Source organism: Salminus brasiliensis, chromosome 2 (assembly GCF_030463535.1).
Source record: "Salminus brasiliensis chromosome 2, fSalBra1.hap2, whole genome shotgun sequence".
In the NCBI taxonomy this organism is placed as follows: Eukaryota; Metazoa; Chordata; class Actinopteri; order Characiformes; family Bryconidae; genus Salminus; species Salminus brasiliensis.
In genome coordinates this window covers 16,405,022-16,430,181 of record NC_132879.1, presented here as the reverse complement: position 1 = coordinate 16,430,181, position 25,160 = coordinate 16,405,022, and the positions used below count along the sequence as shown (strand labels likewise).

Below are 25,160 nucleotides of genomic sequence, written 5' to 3'. Positions count from 1 at the left end.
GCCTTTAGGGAATCACATGTATCCACTTTCAACTGATGAAGCTTTGATGATATCCAAATTAAAGCAGGCAATCACATGCCTGAACCTGAAGTGGTTGGGTAGCACAGTGGATAACACCATTAACCCAAGAAGAATCTTTGGGCAAGAGGCTCTTAATCTTATGTTTGCCTACCATTGTGAGTCCCTCAAACTTAACAGAATTAGGCTTTTTTTTCAACAGCTTCTTTCCACAGCCCCACCCCTTACACCGCATAGCTCCACCCCTCCACAACTACCCATAGTTGTGCCTCACCGAGTACAAAGATAATCATCTCCACCTACATCTCATCACTCAGTTAAACCCACCATCTCTCTCTGTCTCTGTTTCTCTACAGAATGACTACCGTAAGCTGTCCATGCAGTGTAAGGACTTTGTGGTAGGGGTCCTGGACCTGTGCCGAGACACAGAAGAGGTAGAAGCCATTCTGAACGGTGATGTGGACCTGATCCCACCCTCAGAGCACCAGCGGCCCTGCCTCAGCCGCGTTAAACTTGCCATCAAATATGAGGTTAAGAAGGTCAGAGAGCAGCGACAGAACCATCTGCACATTTCCTACTGTCCTACTGTGTTTATTTACAGGACAACGTTACACTGTATCCACAGCACAGAACAGCTGAGGGTGAACACTGTTGGACTCTCAAGTGTTCTTGGCCATACTTGAGATTTCTGGATATAGAATAAAAACTGAATCACAGAACATTTAAAAATTGTTCTTTACACCCCAAGCACTGATTCTAGAATGCTCACAGCTTTATTAAAAAAAAAACGCCTCAACCTCTCACTGACAGATTATGTAACAGATGATGAGATAAGCAGTATTTTTGAGGAATTCAGTGGTAAAAACTGTTGTATATCAACTCAGATTACTTTTATAGGTGAATTGTGTTGTGCAGGTTTTCTCTCTTCTAAAGCAGCTAACGTTAACCTTATACTGATGTGTTGTTTTGGAATAGCCCCATTAGAAAACAGACACTCATGCAGGGCAGCAGAAATGGGTTATTCTGGACTTGTTTAGACTGTAAAATGTCATGCAGTTCTCAGCATAACTTTAGCACTATGCCATCACAATTACAATTACACAATTTTCTCATGCTTTACTGTAGGACTGTACTTAAGTACTTTAGTCTCATCATCATTACAGCCTACATTTTTATTATATTTGTAATAGCTTTGTTTAAATAAATAAAGGTGCACATATTTGTCACTGTACAGCGAAATGTGTCCTCCACATTTAACCCATCTGGGAGTGAACACACACATGTGTTAGGGGCAGTGAGTACACACACACCCAAAGCAGTGGGCAGCCAACTCCAGCGCCTGGGGAGCAGAGAGAGTAAAGGGCCTTGCTCAAGGGCCCAACAGTGGCAGCTTGTCAAGCCCGGGAATCGAACCCACAACCCTGTTATCAATATCCCTGCGCTCTAACCGCTGAGCCACCATTGCCATTTAACAGGAGGGAAATTTAATGCAAGTGAAGGCTGCTATGCTAAGCTCAGGTTTTCTTGAATACAGCTAGTTTACCTTTACTGTTTTTGCAGGCCTTTATCCCAAATGTCAAGAAATCCTGCACCCACAAAATATCCGTGGGATTCAAGGGATTTATAGTTTCTGTACTGTTCACAGACTAACCACAGCTGGGAATATCCAAGTCTGAGGTTGGAGGCAACATGTTTGGTCAAGTTGCTTAGATCAATCTTTATAACATTTAATCTGACAATTAAAATCATTATAAATTTATCCAAAGGACAGTCCCTGGTGTCCTCTTACTTTCCTTCAGCTCCAGTTTTATTGCTTTCAATGTGACCAAGGATTACAAACATGTACAAACAAGTTTTTTGCTGTCACTTAACACCCACCATAACAGTACCATACAGTCAATAAACACATGTGACTGACAAAGACCAATTTGCATTTAACTGCTATTTATTTCACTATTTATTTGCATTTTCATTCAAAGTTTTTGACTTTTTAACTTGACATGGTGCATCCCCTGTACATGTTCAACGACATAAAAAAAAAATAAAAATAAGTTGTGTTTTCATCCACTACAGTAATGCAAAGAAACGTTAGATTTGCTACCATGATCAAACAAGCAAAATGGAGAGATTTACCTCAGTCTTTGCTTTAAGGAGAATAATCTTTAAAGCCATTTGCAATCTGGGCAGGGCGAGCAGGACTAAAAACTCCAACGACGTCCACCGTACATCAGGGAGCAAAGATGTATCAGACAATTCTGTCCATGTGTGAAAGAAGTGAACTTCCAGCTTCATACATCATTTGTTTATTCCATCACTCACATTGTGGCTTTCATCTCGTCCTAGTGTAAAAATCTCTTTTTTTGTAAATTTGTTTATTTTGGGCTTTTTCCAGTCAGTTTTTTTTGTTTGTTTGTTTGTTTTTTTTTGCTAAATTGCAAAAATGTGGTGCATGGAACATCCACTAATGAGAGTGCACTAGGATTACAGAAGAAAAAATGCCATTTTCATTTTGTGTCCATTTATCACTACAAAGAGGTAATTAACTATAGCTGTCAGAAAGGCCAGAAGCCAAGTAATTATGTGACCTGTGCTATTAGCGGCCAATAAAGCACTGACCACTGATCAGCATCAAGATGGCTGCCTTTTATTATGAGGAAATGTCCATGGCCTGTGTTTTCAAGTTATGTTCTATTTCATGACATTAACTGTGCTTGTGTGTGTCTGAGAAGTAGAAGTGTGTAACTCTACTTGCACTTGTTTGTCTGGCTGTCTCTCTGTCTATACACACAAGAGACATTGTAAATATCAGACTTCTGTTTGAAGGAATTTAATCCCTGTCCACTCTTTCATTTGGGATAAATGTCAAACTAACACACACAGATACACTTCCCGCAAAGAAAACACCCCCAACCAAGTGTTAATTATTAATACTAGGCCTCCTCCTGAACAGGGTTTGCCTGTGAGGTGAATGATAAGCGCTTGAGAGGGGCAAGATGGCCAGCAACACTGTCATTATCATCAGCACCAATCAGAGTGCACAGAGTGAGGGGCTGTTACTGTGGCAACCAGGTGCAGTGTTAGGATGACCTCAAGGTCATGCATCAATTCTGCAACCTGAGTTACACAGGTCATGAGCACAAACACACAAATGTGCACACGTACCTGACATTTGCAACAACAAAATTGAAGGTGAAGTAAAGTTCACTGTAGAGGTCTCAGAGCTCAGGGCACAGAGATGGTATGTGTGACATAAAGCCCCCTCCTCTTTTGTCATAAGTGTGTTTTGAGTCAATAGTTTGTCTGTACAGTGAAATTAGTAGCAAGGTTTCCATTCCAAAATTTTTAAGCAAATTATAAGCAGTTTTTAAGCAAAATGTGGTAAAAGAAAATGAGGATTAATCAGTTTCCATCCATACTGCACATATTCTTAAATAAGACATCAGATGCTTATGACATACAGAGGATAGATAGATAGATAGATAGATAGATAGATTGACGGACAGACAGATATATATATATATATATATATATATATATATATATATATATATATATATATATATATATATATATATATATTTAAACAAAAGAAAAGAAAAAAAGCCAGATTTAAAAAGAAAGAATGGTACACTCATTTGGGTTGAATTTCTAAATGGAGTTGAGATTGGATTTGAAGTCAGGCAGTGATGAGAGTAATAGCACAGACCACTGACCAGTACTCATTCTCCCATACTGTGTGTGTGTGTGTGTGTGTGCTCATATGTGTGTGTGTGTGTGTGTGTGTGTGTCTGTACAGACAGCAGTAGGGAGTCTTGCTCTCCACCCTTTTACTGGTGAAATACTGTAGATTCAATAATAATGTAGGCTGCAGGTGCCAGCAGAACCAATTACGCACACGTTTAACTCTCACCCAGACACAGGGCCACTCACACAATGTTTCATAGATCGACCTTGCACACATAAATTGTCACCAAAAATCGATATGTATTTGTGCCTGTGTTTAACTGTGAAGTCTAAAGATGAATTAACTGTACTGTACTCTTTGTAAGTAAGCCATTCTCACTGTGGTGAAATAATCTCTCTCTCTCTCTCTCTCTCTCTCTCTCTCTCTCTCTCTCTCTCTCTCTCTCTCTCTCTTTCTGTAGTTTGTAGCTCACCCTAACTGCCAGCAGCAGTTGTTAACTATATGGTATGAGAATCTATCTGGTCTGAGGCAGCAGTCTATAGGGGTGAAGTGCTTGACTGTGCTGGGAGTGACCGTAGGACTGCCTTTTCTCGCCATAGCATACTGGATCATTCCCTGCAGCAAGGTAATACATTGCACACACACCACATACACACAGTTGCCAGAATGCAAGGTCCACTGTGTAATGTTGAAACCTACATAGTCTTAGGGTATTTTCACACCTATAGTCTGCTGTTCTGGTCTAAGTCAGTTAAAGAGTCTGTAAAACTGGGTGGGGGGCATTTTCCCCATCGATTTGGCTGGTTTACACACTGGGAAAAATTCAAGGGCATCAAAATGCATCACAACAAACCATGTAAGAGCGATCTCTCTCCTTATTTATCAGACCTGTCTGTGGCGGGAGCAAGAAAGTAAATACAGGAAGAGGGTCCTGTGTTTTGGCCTAGTGCATGTTTCTGTGCAGTTGAACATGGAGGAACAGCACAGATGGCATTTGTGCAGGGCTATAGTAATTATCTGGGAAATATATCAGGTTAACATCTGGATAAATGGAAGCTTTTAGCTCAAACTTGCCGAGTGCACCTGATAGTTCGGTCAGATCGAGGTCAGATCAGACCTAAGGAAATTGCAGCAGAGTTTGATTTGGACCGGACAGAGTCCACCTCTTTTTTTTATATCTTCTTGTGGTTGTTTTGGTCTGAATCTGGGTGCAATTACCATATTCACACTTGCCCTAGTAAATCGCACCAAGGGTGAAAACTAACCAGGGTCTGATTTAAGTGCATGTGTGAAAACACCCTTAAAGTACATCTTCAAAGTCAAAATTCATCAGCTGATGACTTAATAAAGTAGCATTTTCAAGGCTGTTGGAGTGAGTTTTACAAGGTTTGAGAGTAATGTTCACTCATTCTTTCTGCAGATTTGCTAAACTTAGCTAGCTTGGCTACAAATACACTGAGTATTAGGCAGCTTCTATTGACGAACTGACACGACTATTGAACGACTATTGAACTGCAGCCAGCCAGCTAGATTTAGATTAGCTAGGCTAAGCACCAAAACACAGGCCGAGTTCCAGCTAACTGAGGCTCACATCACACACATTTAGAGGATAAAGCCTCATATCTGAGAGCTTAAAGTTGAGTAAAGGAGTGTTTTCGACTGTTTTCAGGCTCATTTAGTAGACTGGTTCATCCAGGTGTCCTTGCTTTTCATTTTTTATCAAACTTAACGTCACGTCACTATTCTTTCCCACCTGTTTTCAGAGCATTACATCACCAATCAGTGAGCTCTCACAGTGCCCCCACCCTGTGGCTCTCTTAAATGCACATGAAGGAATGAGTTTATTTGGCCATGTACTAGATAGACAGAATAAAAATTGGACACATCTAAACGCCATAGTTTTGAAATATCATTCTCATTTGGAGAGATCATGAGAATATTATCACTGTTATACAGCCCAACCCTAGTGCAGTCTGTTTCTGAGAGTAGATGCTGTACTTTTACATCAGCTATAGCACTGGAGCTATCTGTAGGTCCAGTAATGACATTCTAGGATTGTCAGAGACTTCTTTACTCATTTTGTGTTCTTGGACTGAACTTGTTAGGATGGCCTGACCCTGCCATGTTGCCAGTTGTTTGAAATCTTTTTCCCAGTCTCTACAACCGTCTGAAGGTCTCAGAGACTATTACCAAAAAATAAACTTTTCTACTCTTTAAATTTTAGGCAATTTGAAATGTAGCTTTTGTGAAAAGCACACAACAAAGTACAGTGTATACTGGCCATTATTTCATTTAAAGAAAAAAGAGAGAGGTAATCTGAGGATTTTTAGGCTGTGTGCATGTGTGTGTCCTCTGTGTTCTTTAACTATAATTATGTCTCATTTAAGCATCTTCTTTAACTGACAGAGGCCATTAAAAAGAGACAGAGTCACACATTCAGGGAGAATGAAAGAGAGAGAGAGAGAGAGAGAGAGGTGACAGGGTAAGGAAGTTGTACAGGGACAATGAGAGAGAGAGAGAGAGAGAGAGAGAGAGAAGGGAGGGTGCACGATGATGAGAGTGTTTCATAGGAAGGAGCAGAGCAGATAGATCTGTGAAAAGTGTGCCATCAGAGGAGATCAAACAGCAGCACGATTTCATGAACAGTGTGTTCTGTAGACACAGGATCAGGGTTTGTCTGTGGTGAACATGGTGGGAAAAACAACACAGACTAATTAAACTTCTCTGCTGTTCGGTTGTCTGTGAGGAACCTGTTGATATGTTCGTAAAGCCTGCTGATTGCATAACCATCCAGCAGCAGTTACGCAGAAAGCAGAGCAGGAGCCGAGGGTGAAACAGTACTGACTTTATTGATTGACTTGTTTACATGTGGAGATGAAAAAGAAAAGCTTGACTACATGCCAGCGGCAATCAGCAGTGACAGGATTATAGATTGCATGTATTGGGGATGGTGTGGGGATTGTGTGTGGGTATGCTGCGTGTGTGTGTGTTAGTGGGTGTTACTGGGGTAGCAGTAGAGTAATGAGGCAAGAAGGGAAGTGGAGTTAGATTCAGTCTCCCTTTACACCACACACACACACACACACACACACATTGAGTTGGAATTGGGCAAAGAAAAATATGTGTGTGTGTGCTGTATTTTAGTCCATCCATCCATCCATCCATGACCCATGTGTCATCTATTTCTCCATTCATCCATTGTTCCTCATCTTCCACATCCAATCTGTTCTGTTCACTTCTCTATGTCTCCTCCTTCTCCTTAAGCTGGGTCAGATTCTGCGGAGCCCCTTCATGAAGTTTGTGGCTCATGCTGTCTCCTTCACAATTTTTCTGGGGCTGCTGGTCCTGAACGCATCTGATCGCTTTGAGGGTGTGAAGAATCTTCCCAACGAGACCATTACTGACCACCCTCGCCAGGTGTTCCGAGTGAAGACCACACAATTCTCCTGGACGGAGCTCCTCATCATGAAATGGGTGCTGGGTAAGCACTGATGCATGCTGAGAGGCAATAGAAGTGTGTATGAGGGTGTGTGAAATCTTTAAGTGTCGATTTGATAGCAGTGTTCTGTTAGTTGTTCTGCTTCTGTAACTGTGGAAGATTTCACCTGTTAATTGATAATCAACCTGTTTCATGTTACTACAGGCATTCCTATACTTCTCAATTCACCCTGCCTCATTGGCCTGACACTGTGGTGATTGAAAGAGGCAATTAAAACCTAGAAAGCATTTGGAATGTATGATGCAGTAGCTAAGATGCAGCATTTGTACTGATAAAGAATGAGCTTTTGTAACTCTAATAGGAACCAACAATCATGTGTTGACGGGTTTCCATAAGTCAAAGGGTTAGGAACAGACTATGAGACAGCAAGTTGGTCAAGTTGGTAGAGTTGGTCAGACAGATTGAGAACGTATGGCTTCATCACACTGCTGTCTTTTGAAGTAGAACAGTAATGTATCATCTTTACGATGTGGCCTCATAAGTGCTGATCTACTCAAAAACACAGAGAAGACTTAGGGCCCTATCTTACACCCCGCCAACAGTCTATTGTCACACCTTCTACCTGCATCGTTTAAATAGCAGCAGTGCTTGTGAATAAATCTACGTGAAAGGGCGTGGTGGTCTCAAAATGAGGTTTGTTCAGGTACACTTCTGCCGTATTGCCATCTTGCCAATGGAAAACACAGGAGCTCTACTGACTAAAAAACAACCTAAGCAGACGTCAACAGTCAGACGTTCACTGCTATCTTTACAGTGACGCCCTAAATCAAGCTATGCTGTGTGCGGCTGCCAGCTCGCCAAAAGATCGCTAAAATAGGGCCCCTAAGCTGGCACAAAGACAGAGAAGGTCAACTCCAGGCTTTTATTTATCAGGTAAAAATGTACAGAAGCAACCAGATCTCCTACGCGAACTGATTTATCTGCCAGCTTTACTCCTCCCCTGACAGAAAAGGGATTAATGAAGGTCTTAATCAGTTCCACACCTTCTCGACGGACCTGGATGCTGAAAACACACCTTAACACTTCACTCATCTGAGTGCTAGGTATTGGAGATATTCACACTACTGAGAGCTAGAATGCAAAGAACAGATGAAAGGAAGGAATGGAGCTTTCTCATTGTTCACTGCCTCTGTGCTCTGACCCCTCTTCTTTCTCTTATTCTCTGCGCCTTGCCCAATTTTGCCCTGTTACTGTGTGTGTATGCGTGTGTGTCTGTGTTTGTATTTGCTCATAATGACACTATTCCATTCTTACTAAAGCAATCTCTGAGAGAGTATGAGCTCTCTCTCTCTCTCTCTCTCTCTCTCTCTCTCTCTCTTTTGTGTGTGTGTGTGTGTGTGTGTGTGTAGTGTATGTGTGGGTTTGATTCTCATTCCAGCACATTTTCTGCCTGCACCAGTAATTGCAGCAGAGATGATTCTGATTAGAGATACATTTCAATAAGCCATTTGCAGCATTAGGACCCCATTTGGGAGTGTGTGCGCATGTGTGTGTGTGTGTGTGTGTTTACAGGTGGCAGGTCTGTTTAATGAAGAGCAGAATAGTCTAGGTTTACATCATCATACACTCTTAAAATGAGAGGTGCTAACAAGGCTACTAACCACAGTGGCATAGGAGAAAGTTTCCTAAAGGAACCATTCAGTGTTCAAAACCATTCAGTGTTTCCTAGATGAGATGTGTCAGTGTAAGGAACCTTTTTAAAGTTGAAAGAACCTCCAAATAATCAGAAGCTTCCATGAAGAACCTTAGAAAATGATATCATGGTTGCAGACCATGCAATACTAATTCAGCTGTAATACAGTTCTAATACATTTAAATGCACAGCATGGAAACGTTTTTTAAACTCCTTGGAGGTTCGTCCCATTTCTGCTACAAATATATTTCTTTAGGAAAACTAAAGTGGTTCTTTTATGGCCTCACTTCAAGAACCTTTTTTTCAAGAGTTTATGATTAGGACAAAAGGGAAAAGGTATAGCAATGCTTTCATTTTATCAGAGTAAAAACAACAGTGATATTAGCTGTATCTGACAGGTAAATGACATACAGTGTCTGCAGTTGATTAGCAGACATTTCCTGCTGTTGTATGTTTGACAGTGAGTTCTGTCAGTGTGCTCTTACAGTGCAAAATACACTTATTTTGTCAGCTTTTGTCAGTAATCAGGAGTTCTATTTTGCAATCAGTTGATTGACGTAAAAACAATATAATGTTTTCATTTTTAAGCTTTTAAGCTTTTTTTTTACACATGAAGCCACAATATGAACATACATCATCTAGAAGATAATGAATAAACAAAATATTTAGTTTCATGGCCATAGTGGTATTCACAGTAAATGTAGTATAAAGTTAATCCAGAAATGTTCTGTCGCCGTCTCACAGGTACTGTGTTGAACACTGCTTCCATATGTTTCACGCATGTGCAGATGGAGAAATCATGTTTTAATGGAATTGCTAGACCTTACTCCAATCTAAGAAATTGGAATATGCTGTTTACAGGACCACTTGAATAATCAGATCACTGCAGAAATAAACTTATGATCAGATTATTACATGCTTGGAAAAGCACTCATCACAGTCAAAGTCACAGTCATAAACCAAAGCATAAACCAGCAACAAGAACTGTGAAATGTGACACTGAGGAACAGGGATTGGTTCATGAACAGGGATTAAACCTAGTACTGACATTTTGTTTTCTTACTTCTATTTGATTACTACTGAAAGAAAACCTGATTATAGTGCATGCCAGTTTTGTCTTTTATCAACTGCTTTGATCTCTGAAAATACTTTATATATTCAGTTGTATGCAAGGACTTGTTTTGTAGATTTTCGGGATGATAATAATTAAACAAATCTTCTGAAAGAAACGTTTATTGTCACGTCACATTACACAGGTGTAAAGGTGAGTAAAAAACGTAGGTGAATTTTCCCCCACATATTTTGGAAATACTTGAAATAATTTACACATTAACTTATACTATACATATACACACATTATATACACAATACATACTCTCTATTTACAATATTGAGTTTAAAGCAGTTTAAATGTACAGGTTTGATATAATCTGAAATGTTACATTATTTACAAAAGACACTGGATAGGTGTGAATTCAGGTGTAGTGTGGGTGGGGAGAAGTCTTTGTGGGTGCAGTGTGACTGAGCATAGGAGTTCTAGTAAGAAAGTGCAGGGTGCAGACTGTGCTTGTATGGGGTGGAGGTGTGATGACACAGATAAATACAGTAAAAACGTTTTTTTTTCTGTCAGTTTTACAGCACAATTTCTGTTTATTTGCCAGAGTTTATATATTAAAAAAGAAAACTTTTCATATAAAAAGTGCCATAAGCTTTGTGCATGCAAGGCGTTAATGTTTTTATTTAGTTTATTCTTAATGAAAAATGTTAATTTGGGCAGATATGCAGTAACTGTGCATAACCATTTGAAGAAGTATGTTTTCTGAACAGGAATTGTTTACTTACTTTGACTTAGAAATTCAATAATTCCATGTAATTTGTATATATTGTATATTTACTATAAAGCTAAAGCCTTTAGCTTGTGATCAATATTTAGAATAGAAGTAAATATGTAGGTCACAATAACTATGTTTACAGAGCCCAGGATATGCCCATATGGTTCCTCACAATAGATGTAGTATAAAATTAATTGATACCAATAATAGGAACAACATTAACAATGATAGTAGTGAGAGTATGTGCTCTCTTTAACTTTAACAGTTTTTTCTCTGTATTTGACTTGGACATGATTGTTCTTATTTTGGCCCTGTTTACTCTAGCAGTTGGCAGCTGTGATTTATATTGGGCACACAGTACATGATAAACAAACCAAGAAAGCTTTGCAAGACAATACATTATTTCATTGGGATCAGCTACATTAGCAGATGTTCATTTACAAATGTGATATTTTTTCCTGGACAGGAGAATGTAAGGCCTACACTGTAGGTACTGTAAACAGATGGGATATAATTTATGAAGGCAATGTGCTGTCAGTAAATTACTCTCCATATGTGAAGGAAGCGAAGTTGCAAAGCTGGGAGGGGTTTCTTATGTGATATAAATCCAGACTTTTGCACTGGCAGTCAAAAAGACTCAAATAATCTAATAACCAAATCAAAAACAATCAGACAACGGACAACGGTGAAGAGTGTCTAAGAGTATTGTGTAGGTCGCCACTGTCAACACACTTTTTGTGATGTTAGCAGATTCCAAAACGATGTTCTGTAAGTTCTGAGTTGGGGCTTCGATGAATCAAATCAGTTTACCAGTTATCCTTCCCTGAACCACTTTTGGTATGCACTGACCACTGTATACTGGGAACACCCAACAAGACCTGCCAATTTGGAAGTCGTCTAGCCAATACCGTTTAGCCCTGATCAGAGTGCCTCAGAACGTTACACTTGCCCAATTTTTATTACTTCCAACACGTCAACTTCAAGAACTGATTGTTCACTTCCTGTCTGGGTTCTTTGAGTGATAAAATATCCAGTTTGGTTCCATAAAGCAGCATTTTTGTAGTAATATATGTATGTATGAAGAACCTTTAAAGGTTTTAAGATGTAAATGTTCTTTACTAAGTTAAAGGTTCTTCATGCTCACATCTGTTTTACAATGACGGTTCCTTATTGAACCATAGAATATCTTCTATGGAATCGCTTAAAAAACATTGTACGACCTTATAATATCATATATTTCCCACAAAATATGTTTCTAATGTCTTCCTTTTTTTCTTTCTCTCTCAGGTATGATCTGGTCTGAGTGTAAGGAGATTTGGTCCGATGGCCCAAGGGAGTACGTCATGCACCTCTGGAATGTTCTGGACTTTGGTATGCTGTCCATTTTTGTGGCATCCTTCACAGCTCGCCTCATGGCCTTTCTGAAAGCATCAAAGGCTCAGCTTTACATAGATCTCCACGTCCCTAATCATGACATCAGCAATGCTTCCCTGCCCGCTGATGTTGCTTACTTCACATATGGTGAGTAATTTGCTGACAACGGATTGCCTTCATAATGACAGAATGACGGATCTTTATAGTACATACAGTGCAGGCCTTCAAAATTGTAGCCAATTATTAATCGGAAATGCTTCAGTCATGCACTGAATATCCACCCCTTTTCTGTATTCTCAGAATTCTCTAGTGAGCTTTTGTTTGTTTCATTCAGTCTGTTTCATAACAAGATCGTCTATTAATCTGTGTTTCTGTGCCTGTCTGATTCCCTGTGGTCAGACAGACAAAAGCAAAAATAGTCAACATACTTTGTAGAAGCAAAAATAGCTCTCAAATAGGGCTTTGGGTTTGAAAATGTGGTGTGTCACATTTTGTGTGGAATTGCTGTACTGTTGCTCATTTAAGTTTAGTATTGATTTAGGACAATACAGGAGAATTTTAGTAACAGATGTACAATCAATAACAGTCAGTTATTATATGCAAGCATTCGATTCTAGCAACAGAACAGCATTGTATTCTCCACAAGTATGAGCGACCGCAGTGGCAGCTCAGTCAAAGGGTCAAGGTGCATTCACAGATGACTCATTATGTGAATCAAAAGTAATGGGTTCTTTAACAATAAAAAAAAATAATAATATGGTCCATTCAACCATGACTTTCAGAGACCGACCTATTATCTTTTGAAGAATAAACCACAGTCATTTCTGACCTTGCAGTGTGATTGGCCAAGAGGCATTCTATAAGTGTCAATATTTCTCAGTTTTTTTATTATTTATTTTTGGTTTAACTGTCTATTTAATGTTCTACTATCCATATCATATTCTATATTCTGTCTATCCAAATGGTCTGTTATTTAAAGTTCTACAGTCTGTTCTATTTTTTCATTATCTAAGATGCTATAGTTTAAGATTCTATAGTCCATCTAATGTTCTATTATCTAAGATTCTACAGTCTGTCCATCTATCATTCCATTATCCATTTATTACATATCTAATATTCTATGATCAAACTGTCTATATAAGGTTCTATTTCATATATAATATTATATTATCATACTGTCTAAATAAGGTTCCATTTCATATTTAATATTCTATGTTCTAACTGTCTATATGGGGTTCTATTACATATCTAATATTCTATGTTCTAACGGTCTATATGGGGTTCTATTACATATCTAATATTCTATGTTCTAACTGTCTATATGGGGTTCTATTACATATCTAATATTCTATGTTCTAACAGTCTATATGGGGTTCTATTTCATATGTAAAATTTTAGATGCTGAGAGACGATCTTAGGATTCTACACAGGCAGTCAGAAATCAATGTCACATCACAATAACAATAAACCTAGAACAAGATATAATTTGAGCTAGTATAAAATACTGAGATACTGGGTACCTCTAAATATTCCCATTACATTGTTGTTGATTAAATTGATGCTTTCACTTTCTCTAACTAGGCTCAGCACTTCAGCAAACCTATTTCTTTTGGAAGCTGGGAAGTCAGTGTTATACATTTTACTCCTTAGACTCTCTAAAAAACAGACCACATGGTCATCCTTACAGCCTTAAGTCTTGACCAGTCTCTGAATTGTCTCTACTGTCGCCTTTGTCTGTGGCCAGTGTAGACTGTTATTCCAAGCAGCAGCTGCAGCTTCATGCTTATTCATGCTGATTCCAGTTCAGATTCTAAACCCTAACACATAGTATCAGTATAGAACAACGTTCCACACCATGGCACAGTCTGCTGTTTGCTCTTCTGTATGAGATGATATCAATGCTGCTATCTGCTGGTGTATACTGGTTATGACATGCATGACTGCTCTACTGGAGCCCCATCAGAGACAAGAAAAGAGCAGCGAGAGAGAGAAAGTCAAAAGAGATAAGCACGGAGAAAGAGGTAGAGAGAGAGAGAGAGAGAGAGAGAGAGAGAGAGAGAGAGAGACTGCAAGGAAAAAATCGAGGGAGCGAGAAAGAGTTATGGAGCTTTCATCCTTTTATCTGTTCTATCTCAAACAACCTAAGGTGTGTATGTGTGTGTGTGGGGGGGTGTTTTACTATGTCTTTGATCTTTAGTGTTCTTCTCACAGTTGAAGACACTTAATCAGATCAGATATCTTCAGTACAGGAGATACTACTAAAGCCATACTCACTGAGGCATCTTCCCACTCCTCTTAAGCTCCAGCTTTCTTACATGGGTTGTGAACTGTTATTAACAGATGTTTAGATTGCTTTGTGTGTGTGTGTGTGTGTGTGTGTGTGTGTAGGTGTGTCTAATGTATTTGCACTGTTCAATGTCAAATTAACATACATCTGCATCTCTCTTTCTTTTTTTTCCCAATTCTCTCTGCCTCTCTTAGCCAGGAATAAGTGGAGGCCGTCGGATCCTCAGATCATCTCAGAGGGTCTGTATGCAATTGCTGTGGTCCTGAGTTTCTCCCGCATCGCATACATCCTCCCAGCCAATGAGAGCTTTGGGCCTTTGCAGATCTCACTGGGTCGCACCGTTAAAGACATCTTTAAATTCATGGTCATCTTCATCATGGTCTTCGTAGCCTTCATGATCGGCATGTTCAACCTCTACTCTTACTACCTAGGGGCCAAGTACAACCCTGCCTTCACAACGTAAGACACACACACACACACACACACACTTCCTTTATTCCCACATTATTTACACACAAATGCATTATTCCCTAATGCAAGCCACTGCTAAATGTCAGCGTTGCACTACAGAGCACACACACATTAATATTAACATCCACTGACATTTCTGTTTGTGCTGTATGTAATCTGTCATTTTAAGGTCCTACTGTCACCAAACCTGCGTTTAAGGTGCTGTCATGGAGCCGTTTAAAATGCCTTGCCTTGCTCGCTACTCCTTCTCTCTCTCTCCATCTCTTCTCTAATGGCTGTCGTCTCTTATTGAAGAACGGCGCTCTGCATTGCAGTAAGACTTATTGATATTCTCTCTGCAGACATATCTGAGATAGTCGAGAATCACTTGGTTGTAATCTTTCTCAAATCGCTCAGCAAATGGATCTGAGGATCTGTCTGACATGCACTCAAACAAACCCTTAACTTCATTCCAGTTGATTGTTAAAACTGGGCTGGCCTGCACCTGCTTCCACTAAGCATTTAGCTGTTCAGATAAGCACAGCTAATTGCCATCTTTGTTCACAGCACTGGAATCTGCATGATGGTTTACACATTGGATGGAACAATTTCAATTCTGATTTTGGACACTTTCATATATGGTATTGAAGTCTGATACATATCCACGTTATAAAAACAAACTAGTGGATACTAATGGAGTTGGGGATGAGGCCATACATTGTTGTCCTGCCATCAGTGTTGCACTTGCACCGTTGTCCTCCATTGAGAATTTCCCCACTGTGGGACTAATAAAGGATTATCTCATCTTAATCTTTCTAATTTTTCCACGTGCGAGTAGCTCCTCTTTTTATTTTTATATATTAGATTTTATATATGTCATCTGAGTTGTATATGAATTGTTGTTGAGGGTTATATAGTGGTAAATTGAACATGTGTACTATTTTATAACATAATGTAACATCACTTCATGTAATAACTATCCGTGAGGTAGCTTTCAGAGGTATTAAAGCCTCTGGGAGTTCTTTTTTTAATTTCCTTTCTAATTAAGACTCCCCAGGGCACCCAGTGTAAATGTACAAAGTATTACAAAGTAATACAAAGTCTTATGAATATTTTCCCAAAGTCTATTAAATGTCTACTGTATTTTACCAGTCCCTCTTGATGTAGAATGGGTGCTCCTAAAAGTGGGTCAGGTTTACGTTAGCATACCATTGACCAAAAGAGCTAAAGCTGAAGCTAAACCTGATGAGCTAAAGTTACCAGCCCATATATAGATACCAGTTTGAGCTGCAACTGGGGGAATGGCTCTCCTGCGTGCCATTCACATTTAAATATTGAGTGCAAATACAGTATCAGCCCGGCACATGCGACAGTTGTGCTTTGTGGGCAAGGTACCCACTCCATTTACACGCATGAGCGGGTGAATGCCACTTGTGCCAGCTATGGCTTTGGCTGCGAAGTTGCATCATATGACACTGAAAACCATGCAGGCATCACAGGAAAGAATGGTGAAAATGAACTGTAACATTCAATAGTATTTAAGTGCCCACAGTACTCTGTTTAAATGGGTTTCTCTGCCATTGTTTTGGCATAAATGCGAACAGGAACTGCTGAATAGTATACAATTTTGCAAGGTAGAGGCACCAGGTTTTGGAACTTACTGGCATTACTTGTTGACAACAGAGAGGATCATCTGCCCCTTTTGTCTCAGTTACAACTTGTTTTCACTATTCATATGGCTCCTGTCCTCCCTTTGACTTCTTCATGTTTTTCCAGAGTAGAAGAGAAACAGTAGCAAGAGAGACTGGACCTACAATCTCAGAAATGTTACATTAGCCCCTTAAACCCTAGGCTTATGTTTAAAGTTTCATTTTAAGATAATAAAAAACATGTAATTCAGCATCCATCATAAGGAATTCAGTAACTACTATACATTATTCAGTTATTCAGTATCTATTATGAATTATTTAAAGATTACTACCACAATATTATTTCATAACTACTACAAATGATTTAGTATCTTCTTTAAACTATTATTTGAATTTGCATTTGAAAAGTGTGCTCACAGGCACACTTAAAATGTTTAGTTCTAGAGCTCAGTAGGGTAAGTAGATTAGCAGGAGCATGGATGGGCATCCCTAAGTCAACCAATTCAGTTGATGATTCAAAAGGAGTGAGTCATTCCTGAGTCATTCCAATCTTTGAAAAGATCTGAAGCACCCACAACAATCTCCAACTTTTTCAACCTCCTACTAAGATGCATTAAATATTCACTTTATGAATCAGTGATCAATGATGCCATGTCTCTGTGTCATGTCCACCAAAAATGAATCACCTGACGATGTAATGCCCACCGAGATGCATCTTAATATTCAAAACCGAAACCATTACCCACTTGCAGGTTCTATGTTAGCCCTAGGCAGTTATGCTTTATTTCCTTCAGAAGAAATAATTAATTTTAGTGAATTATACAGTTTCCAAACAAATGGAAATGAAATGAAATGGGCACCACTAGAAAATTCTTTCAAACTCCTCTCAATACAGATCAAAGTGTTTAAGCATAAAATATTCCTCAAAGGCTGGTCTTGAGATAGCACTATGATAGTCCATGTGTTATTGCAAGTAAATAACTCAGTTTACAGTTTAAAAGAAACAAATCATTCCAGTGAATTCTTTGTTTTGGAGCAAACTTTGAAGAACTGATTCTCATGACTAGATCATCTTCTCCAACATCAAACTGAAAATATTATCTCTTCGACTGCTGTTTTTTAAATGCTAATGAAACTAGAAAGGATCTAATCCTTCCAGTGAATGATTCACTTCTGAGCGAATCTTTAAAACAAACTCTAATGTCTGCAAATAGCAAACTCTCTCAAACTCCTTTTAAGGTGCTTTAGATCATTTAGACCTAATGCAATCCCCGCAGGCTCGGCCTGGGTTAGCATTGTAGCAGCTTGTTGGGTTTGAGTGTTTCTTTGGAAATGATCAGCAGGCTCTGCTTGGCAGCCGAGTGTTTAGTCCTAATTATGCCTCTGTCTAGTTGCCGGCAGCTTTGTTCTTTACAAGGTGAAATTAGAGCGCTGATTAAAGTCTGCTTCTGCCAGCCATATCAATCCCTCAGATCAACCAACCACCAAAATGACCCAGGAAACCCTGCACATGTGTTGCCATGGCTATGCTCCAGTGCGTTTAGTTAACGGGCAGTTAAAAAGCGCGGGAAGTGCCAGCGAAGTCTTCCATCTGCACGCGAGAAGCATCAGAGGAGCCATTGATTTCAGCCGCTTTCCTTCTGCTCTCTCGGGGCTTTTTATTTTTTTTGGATGGGCTTCTTTGGACACGACGAGTCAGGCAGTAGATTCAATCAATCGATTGCATTCCAGGCAGCAGTCAACACTATAATTTAATCAGAAATGGTCGCGTCTAGTTTGTATTGCCCTCTGGGTTGCACACAATGAGGAAGAACAGTTCGTAATGAGGGTTTAAAACATCTGTCTCAGGCAGATGTGAGCAGTGTTTGTGGCTTGTAGAGTTTAAGGTCTAACTGTTTGGTTCTACATTCTTGATTTCCAAGATTTCCTGACACTCCACCATTCAGCTTGTTTGATGAATGTTAATGGGCAATATGAGTACTAGACATGTACTATCACCTGATAGTACAGCCAACAGTAAAAATGATTCTGTATAGTACTGGAAAAGGGTTGTTTGACCTCTTAAAGTGATCCTTCAAGAGGTCTTTAAAGGAACACTGGCTGCACTAGCCAGATGTGTCAGAAAGAGGAAGCTATCACTGGCTGCCACCATGTTCTTGAGGACGCAGGTGGTCAAAAACCCTTGAGCATGATTTGATAGCAGGAGGCACTGAGGTTTTGGGATTTGATAAAACAAAACTGGAACCTTTCAGACCTATGGATCAGCTGTATGTCAGGAGGAGGAGCAATAAGGCACAAGGCTGAAAAGTGCGCCCTGCCTACAGTGAAGCATGGTGGTGGCTCAGCGATGCACTGGGGCTGTTTTACTTTCCTCTGGTAGTGGAAACCTGCAGCGTGTACAGGGCAAGGTAGATTCAGTTAAATTGTCAAGAAATTCTAGAGAAAACGGCATGGCTTCTTTAGGAAGCTGAAGCTTGGAGTCATTGGACCTTCCATCAGGACAGTTATCCCAAGCATACTTCAAAGTCTACCAAGGCTTAGCTTCAGATGAAGTCCTGGAAGATTCCAGAGTGATTGTTGCAGTCACCAGACTTGAACCTCACAGAAAATCTTTGGTGAGATTTGAAGAAGGCAGTTGGATCACGCAAACCCGGAAGAGAAAGCACCTGTTATATTAGTTGTGTTGAGATATTTAAAGTGTTTTGTTTGATTGGTTTATTGCAAACAGCTGAAAGTTTGCTAATAAACCTAATTTGCAGTGTGCACTCTTGATTTTGAACTGCTGAACATTGCTGTTTTTTATTATGTCTGGAGTTGAATCTATTGTTTTAGAATTTGTTTTGTCATTATTAAAGTTAAAATTAAACAATGATCAGTTGTCAGTCTATAATGATAATGCATATTTTAAATTCTCACTCTTATAGAAGGTTGTAGAAGGTTATTTAAGGGTCCTTTAGTTAAGGCAACGGTTCTATTGAATCCTCAGAATCTTTAGAATGCCTGAATGTTTCCTAGTAAAAAGAGTTGTCAGCCTAATTGGTCTAAATGGTTCTTTGCCTATACATGGTTCTTTAAAGAGTTGTCAACCTGACACCTGAAAGAACTTCCTGAATGCCTGAATGTTTTTTTTTTCCCTAATAAAAAGAGAGAGTTGAGAGAGTTGTCAACCCATACAACTCAAAGAACCTTTCCAAATACCTAATCAGTTTTTCTCTGGTAGAATGGTTCTCCAAAATAGTTAACTTAAAGAACCCTCTAGATTCCTAAAAGGTTGTTTTTTTTGTACTATTCTATCACTTTGTATTACTTGATGAATCCTCAGTCGCCAGCCTGGAAACCGATGTTTTAACGAAATCTCAGTCTGTTCTGTATTTCCCTCCCTTGGGAAGGAGGGCTGGAAGGGATTTCAGTGTGAGCAGTAGAGGGCAGTGTGGTATCTGTGTAGTTCAGTAGTTTTCTGTACTCTTATAAAAACACAACTGATCTAAACCAACCAAGGTGTTGATTGTGACCCACACACACACACAGCTATAGGCATCCATAAACACAGTCAGACTCATTATCATTTGTATAGAAATGTAGAAATGAGGCTTATCTGTTGAGATGCAGTTGTAAGAATAGTATGTGGATGTGGGTTTTATTTCTAATTTTGCTGTCTTTTTGTATGCTGGTGTGTGTGTGCGTGTGTGTGTGTATGTGAGTGTGATTCAGAGCAGACTGGTGTCTCACTGTGATCTCTGGCTTTGTTTTGACGGCTGACTGTGACAGACATGTCTCAAGTGTGTGTGTGTGTGTGGTGGGGGCAGGTAGAGGTGATAATGATCTCCCTTGGGCTTGAGTGAATGAGTGTGTGTGTGTCTCTGTGTGTGTTTGAGGGAAGGGGAGAAGGAGAGGGAGGGGGCGAGACAGAGAGAGACGAATATGTGGACCAGATTGTAGAAGATTGCTGCAGGGACCAAGCGTATGAAGGACGGCACGGCACACGCACTCTCATCGCCTCAGTCATAGAGAGCAGTCTATCCAGCACACTCACACCTGTCAGGTGAGAGATGTCTGGTGCAAATGAGGAAGGATAGGAATGATGGGTTAAAGCAGAAGATGCAGTAATTGAGAAATCACTGCTAAAATCATGACTCTCATACTGCAGAGCTAAAACAGCATTCACCAGGAGCAACCCCAGCTCAAAGTCTAACACACTAACGAGAGAGAGAGAGAGAGAGAGAGAGAGAGAGAGAGAGAGAGAGAGAAAGAGAGAGACAGAGAGAGGATAATGGGCAGAATGGACAGAGGAAGGAACAAATGGCAGTTGGGGAGAGATTTGTCAGGAGAGCAAGGGAAGGGTGGAGATAAGCCCAGTGGGAAAGAGAGATGGAAGGAATGAGGATGAGAGAGAGAGGAGGGAAAAAAAGAGAGAGGAGGGAAATATGAGTAGAGAAAGAAGGGGGAAGAGATAGTAGAGATAGACAAAGAGGGAAAGAGATGAAGAGAGAGAGATTTAAGTAGAAAGGGAACGAGAGATGAAAAGAGTGAAGGGGAGAGAGAGTAGGGGAGAGTGAAAAAGAAAAGAGTGAGAAAGAGTAAGTCAAGGAAAAATACGAAAGAAGAGAGAAAGAGTGGATGAGAGATGAGATAATCAAATGAATGAGAGAAAGTGAATGAGAAAAAAGAGGAATAGAGTCTACAGGTTGAAGGATAGAGGGCACTGCAAGAGAGAGTGAGAACGAGAGAGTACAGGTCCAACCTGAAGAGAATTGCAAAAGAGAGAGAGAGAGAGAGAGAGAGAGAGAGAGAGAGAGAGGGAGAGATAAAAAGTGAGAAAATGAGAGAGTTAGAGAGAGATAGGGAGAGGGAAAAGGGAAAGGACAGAGTCAGAAATGTTCAGAGAGAGAGGGAGGGAGAGAGGGATGGAAAGAGAAAAAATAAGAGGGTAAGAGAGAGATAGGGAGCAAGAGAGGAAAAGGGAAAGGACAGAGTCCGTTCAGAGAGAGAGAGAGAGGGGGGGGGGTGGAGAGGGAGAGATAGGGAGAGAGATAGGGAGTGAGAAAGGAGAGAGGGAAAGACTGAGGGTCAGAGAGAGAGAGAGAGAGAGAGAGAGAGAGAGAGAGAGAGACAGAGACAGAGAGAGAGAGAGAGAGAGAGAGAGATGGGCTAGAAATGATGGAGTGAGAGAGTGAGAGGGAGTGAGAGAGAGGGAGGGGAGGGAATGAAAGGATAGACTGGGTGAAGCAGCACTGCAGGCTGTATTTTTAGGAATTGAAAGAACAAAGGATGGATGGAGAGGAAGTGCTGCTGAAGGAGAAGGAGGAAAAAAATGACCCCAAACCGAGACAGAAAAACAAAACACACATACACACACAGTAAGGCCTGTGTGTGAGGGTAGCAGGGATATTTTTAGCATAAGACTTGTGTGTATGTGTGTGTTTGTGTGTGTGTGTGTGTTAAATGCTCACTGCTAGGTGTTTTCACTGGAGGAACCTATAAAGAATGCTTAAAGAGCTCTTAAACACCCCTTTCCCCTCAGAGCCTGCTGACAAATCAGGGGTTTTGCCTACACATGTACATTCACACACACACATTTTGATCATCATCAGTATTCACAGTTCGCTCTGAACCCCTCTAGACCTCCCTGACAATCAACTACCATGAGAACACAATTCTCTCAGCCAAACGGAGAGAAAGAAAGAGGGAGGGAGAAGATAGATGGGGTGGGGGAGCGAGAGAGAGGAGGCACAGGGGGGTAGAAAGAGAGAGAAATTCAGAGACAATGGGAAGCAAGACGAAAGGAGATGGGGAACAAGAGTAGAAAAGAGAAGAAAAGAGAGAGAGCAAGACCGGAAGGAAGGAAGGAGAGAGATAGAGGCAGGATGTAGAGACACCTAGAGAGACAAGGAGAGTGTGAGATGGGGAGTTTACAGGTTGGAAGATGGAGAGAATTGCAAATGGAGAGAGAGAGTGAGTGAGAGAAGAGAAGAGAGGGGAAGAGAGATGGAAAGAGACTGAGAGAAGAGAGATCGATAGAGAGAAAAGGAGAGGGTGTACAGGCTGAAGGATGGAGGGAATTGCAAATGGAGAGAGAGAGAGAGAGAGGGAGAGAGAGAGAGAGATAGAGAGACAACAGTCTACAAGAGTCTACAACAGTCTCCAACTTGCAGGATGGAAAGAATTAAAAATAAAGAGGGTGAGAGAGAGGGGAAGAGAGTCTACAGGTTGAAATATGGAGAGAATTGCAAATGAAGAGAAAGTGAGTGAGAGAAGAGCGAGCGATAGAGAGAGTCTACTGGTTGGAAGATGGAGGGAATTGAAAATAGAGAGAGAGTAAGAGGGGGAGAAGAGAGAGGGGGTGGGAGAGAGTAAGAGACAGTTTACAAGTTGCGGAGTGGAGGGAATTGCAAATGGAGAGAGAATATGAGAGAGAGAGAGAGAGAGAGAGAGAGAGAGAGAGAGAGAGAGAGAGAGCAGCTGAACAGCAGGGGTGCTGGTGTGCAGTGGAAATGAGTAAATGAGAGTAAATGACTGAGAGGCTTTGGAAGAAAGAGAGGAAAATAGGAAAAATAAAGGTGAGGAGGAAAAAGAAAAGTGGAGAACATTGTAATGTAGAGACTGAAAAGCAGAGTGAGAAGAAAATCAATGAGGTAAGATGGCTATGAAGTATTGCCTTTAGACAAGCAAAGAATGATGAGAGACATGCATTACTTCAGATATGAGAGCAAGAGAGAGAGAGATGTCCTGCCCAGCCTGTGTGGGCGAATATCAGTAGTGATGCCAGCTATCAGCTCAGAACCTGGGCAAGCGTTAAAAAAGCCATAGAGAAAGCGCGCTGCTTGCATCAGGGTGTATCTTGTATGTGTACACACATGTTTTCTTGAGGAAGTGGGAAATAAGTATGGGAAGAAATGGAGGAATTATGGGCTGCTCACGAGAAGAAACATGGTGAAAGAGGGGAGATAAGGCTGAGGCAGGCAAAATCAGAGCTTTAGGGAGAAAATGAGTTTGGTGTGAGTGTTGAAACCACATTAATGTGTTTGGGGAGATAGACATGGGGAAAGAAAAGGAGAGGGAATGATTGATAGAGGTAGAGGGAGAGAGAGAGGGAGGGAGTGGGAGAAGTATACGGCGAGATATGGAGAGGTCGGTGCAGGAGTGAGGGAGGGAGAGGGAGAGTGTGTAAGGTTTTGTTGAATTCAAATTCATGTGAATAGCTTTATTGTCAGAACTGATGCCTATCAGGTGACAGCGATGATCATAATAATGAACAGCAATTACATCCGTTCTAATGATGGGATTATCGTGGGTAACAAAACACGGCACAGTTTAATGCAGCCCTGCCTTTAATACACCTGATTTAACTCATTGGCTAGCAATCAAGTCCTTTGAAAGGTGAACTGGTGAGCCAGTGAGCTGAAGCGCTAGCTTAAGTTCTGATGCAGGAATAATTGCAAATTAGAAAATAATTACACATTTTTAGATTTAAATTAATTCATTAGAACATACCCTACATGGGCGAACGTATTGGGGCACCTGCTTATTCATGTTTTCTTCTGAATTAAAAAAAAGAGTTTATCCTACTTTTGTTGGAGTAACTATTTCTACTGTTCAGCTAAGACTGTCTACTAGATTTTAGAGCAGTAATGTAAGGATTTGTCAGGATTGTGAATGATCACCACCCCACCTCATCCACAAACTCCCACTAGGTTACACTCTTTAGGTTACACCTGTCATTAGGCATGGTGCCAACATAGTATGAACAGACTGATAAATCACTGTGCTGATCAGGTATTTATCTCAGTGTTACTGAGCTCTACTAAAGCCTGAGTAGACTGATAAATCACTGTGCTGATCAGTTATTTATCTCAGTGTTACTGAGCTCTACTAAAGCCTGAGTAGACTGATAAATCACTGTGCTGATCAGTTATTTATCTCAGTGTTACTGAGCTCTACTAAAGCATGAGTAGACTGATAAATCACTGTACTGATCAGTTATTTATCTCAGTGTTACTGAGCTCTACTAAAGCCTGAGTAGACTGATAAATCACTGTGCTGATCAGGTATTTATCTCAGTGATACTGAGCTCTACTAAAGCATGCGTAGACTGATAAATCACTGTTCTGATCAGTTATTTATCTCAGTGTTACTGAGCTCTACTAAAGCCTGAGTAGACTGATAAATCACTGTACTGATCAGTTATTTATCTCAGTGTTACTGAGCTCTACTAAAGCATGAGTAGACTGATAAATCACTGTACTGATCAGTTATTTATCTCAGTGTTACTGAGCTCTACTAAAGCCTGAGTAGACTGATAAATCACTGTGCTGATCAGTTATTTATCTCAGTGTTACTGAACTCTACTAAAGCCTGAGTAGACTGATAAATCACTGTGCTGATCAGTTATTTATCTCAGTGTTACTGAGCTCTGTCAAAGCATGAGTAGACTGATAAATCACTGTGCTAATCAGTTATTTATCTCAGTGTTACTGAGCTCTGTCAAAGCATGAGTAGACTGATAAATCACTGTGCTAATCAGTTATTTATCTCAGTGATACTGAGCTCTACTAAAGCATGCGTAGACTGATAAATCACTGTACTGATCAGTTATTTATCTTAGTGTTACTGAGCTCTACTAAAGCCTGAGTAGACTGATAAATCACTGTGCTGATCAGTTATTTATCTCAGTGTTACTGAACTCTACTAAAGCCTGAGTAGACTGATAAATCACTGTGCTGATCAGTTATTTAT

General features: G+C 40.2%; 1 protein-coding gene across 1 annotated transcript in view; it reads left to right on the top strand.

Annotated features, from left to right (window-relative positions):
* The window catches only part of trpc7b (transient receptor potential cation channel, subfamily C, member 7b), an 80,510-nt gene that overhangs the window by 28,748 nt on the left and 26,602 nt on the right, over positions 1–25,160 (top strand). The window contains exons 3-7 of the mRNA XM_072668638.1: positions 375–557; positions 4,164–4,328; positions 6,968–7,184; positions 11,955–12,188; positions 14,523–14,787. Of these exons, the coding sequence (XP_072524739.1) occupies positions 375–557; positions 4,164–4,328; positions 6,968–7,184; positions 11,955–12,188; positions 14,523–14,787 (1,064 nt within the window). The remainder of the gene's footprint in view (positions 1–374; positions 558–4,163; positions 4,329–6,967; positions 7,185–11,954; positions 12,189–14,522; positions 14,788–25,160) is intronic.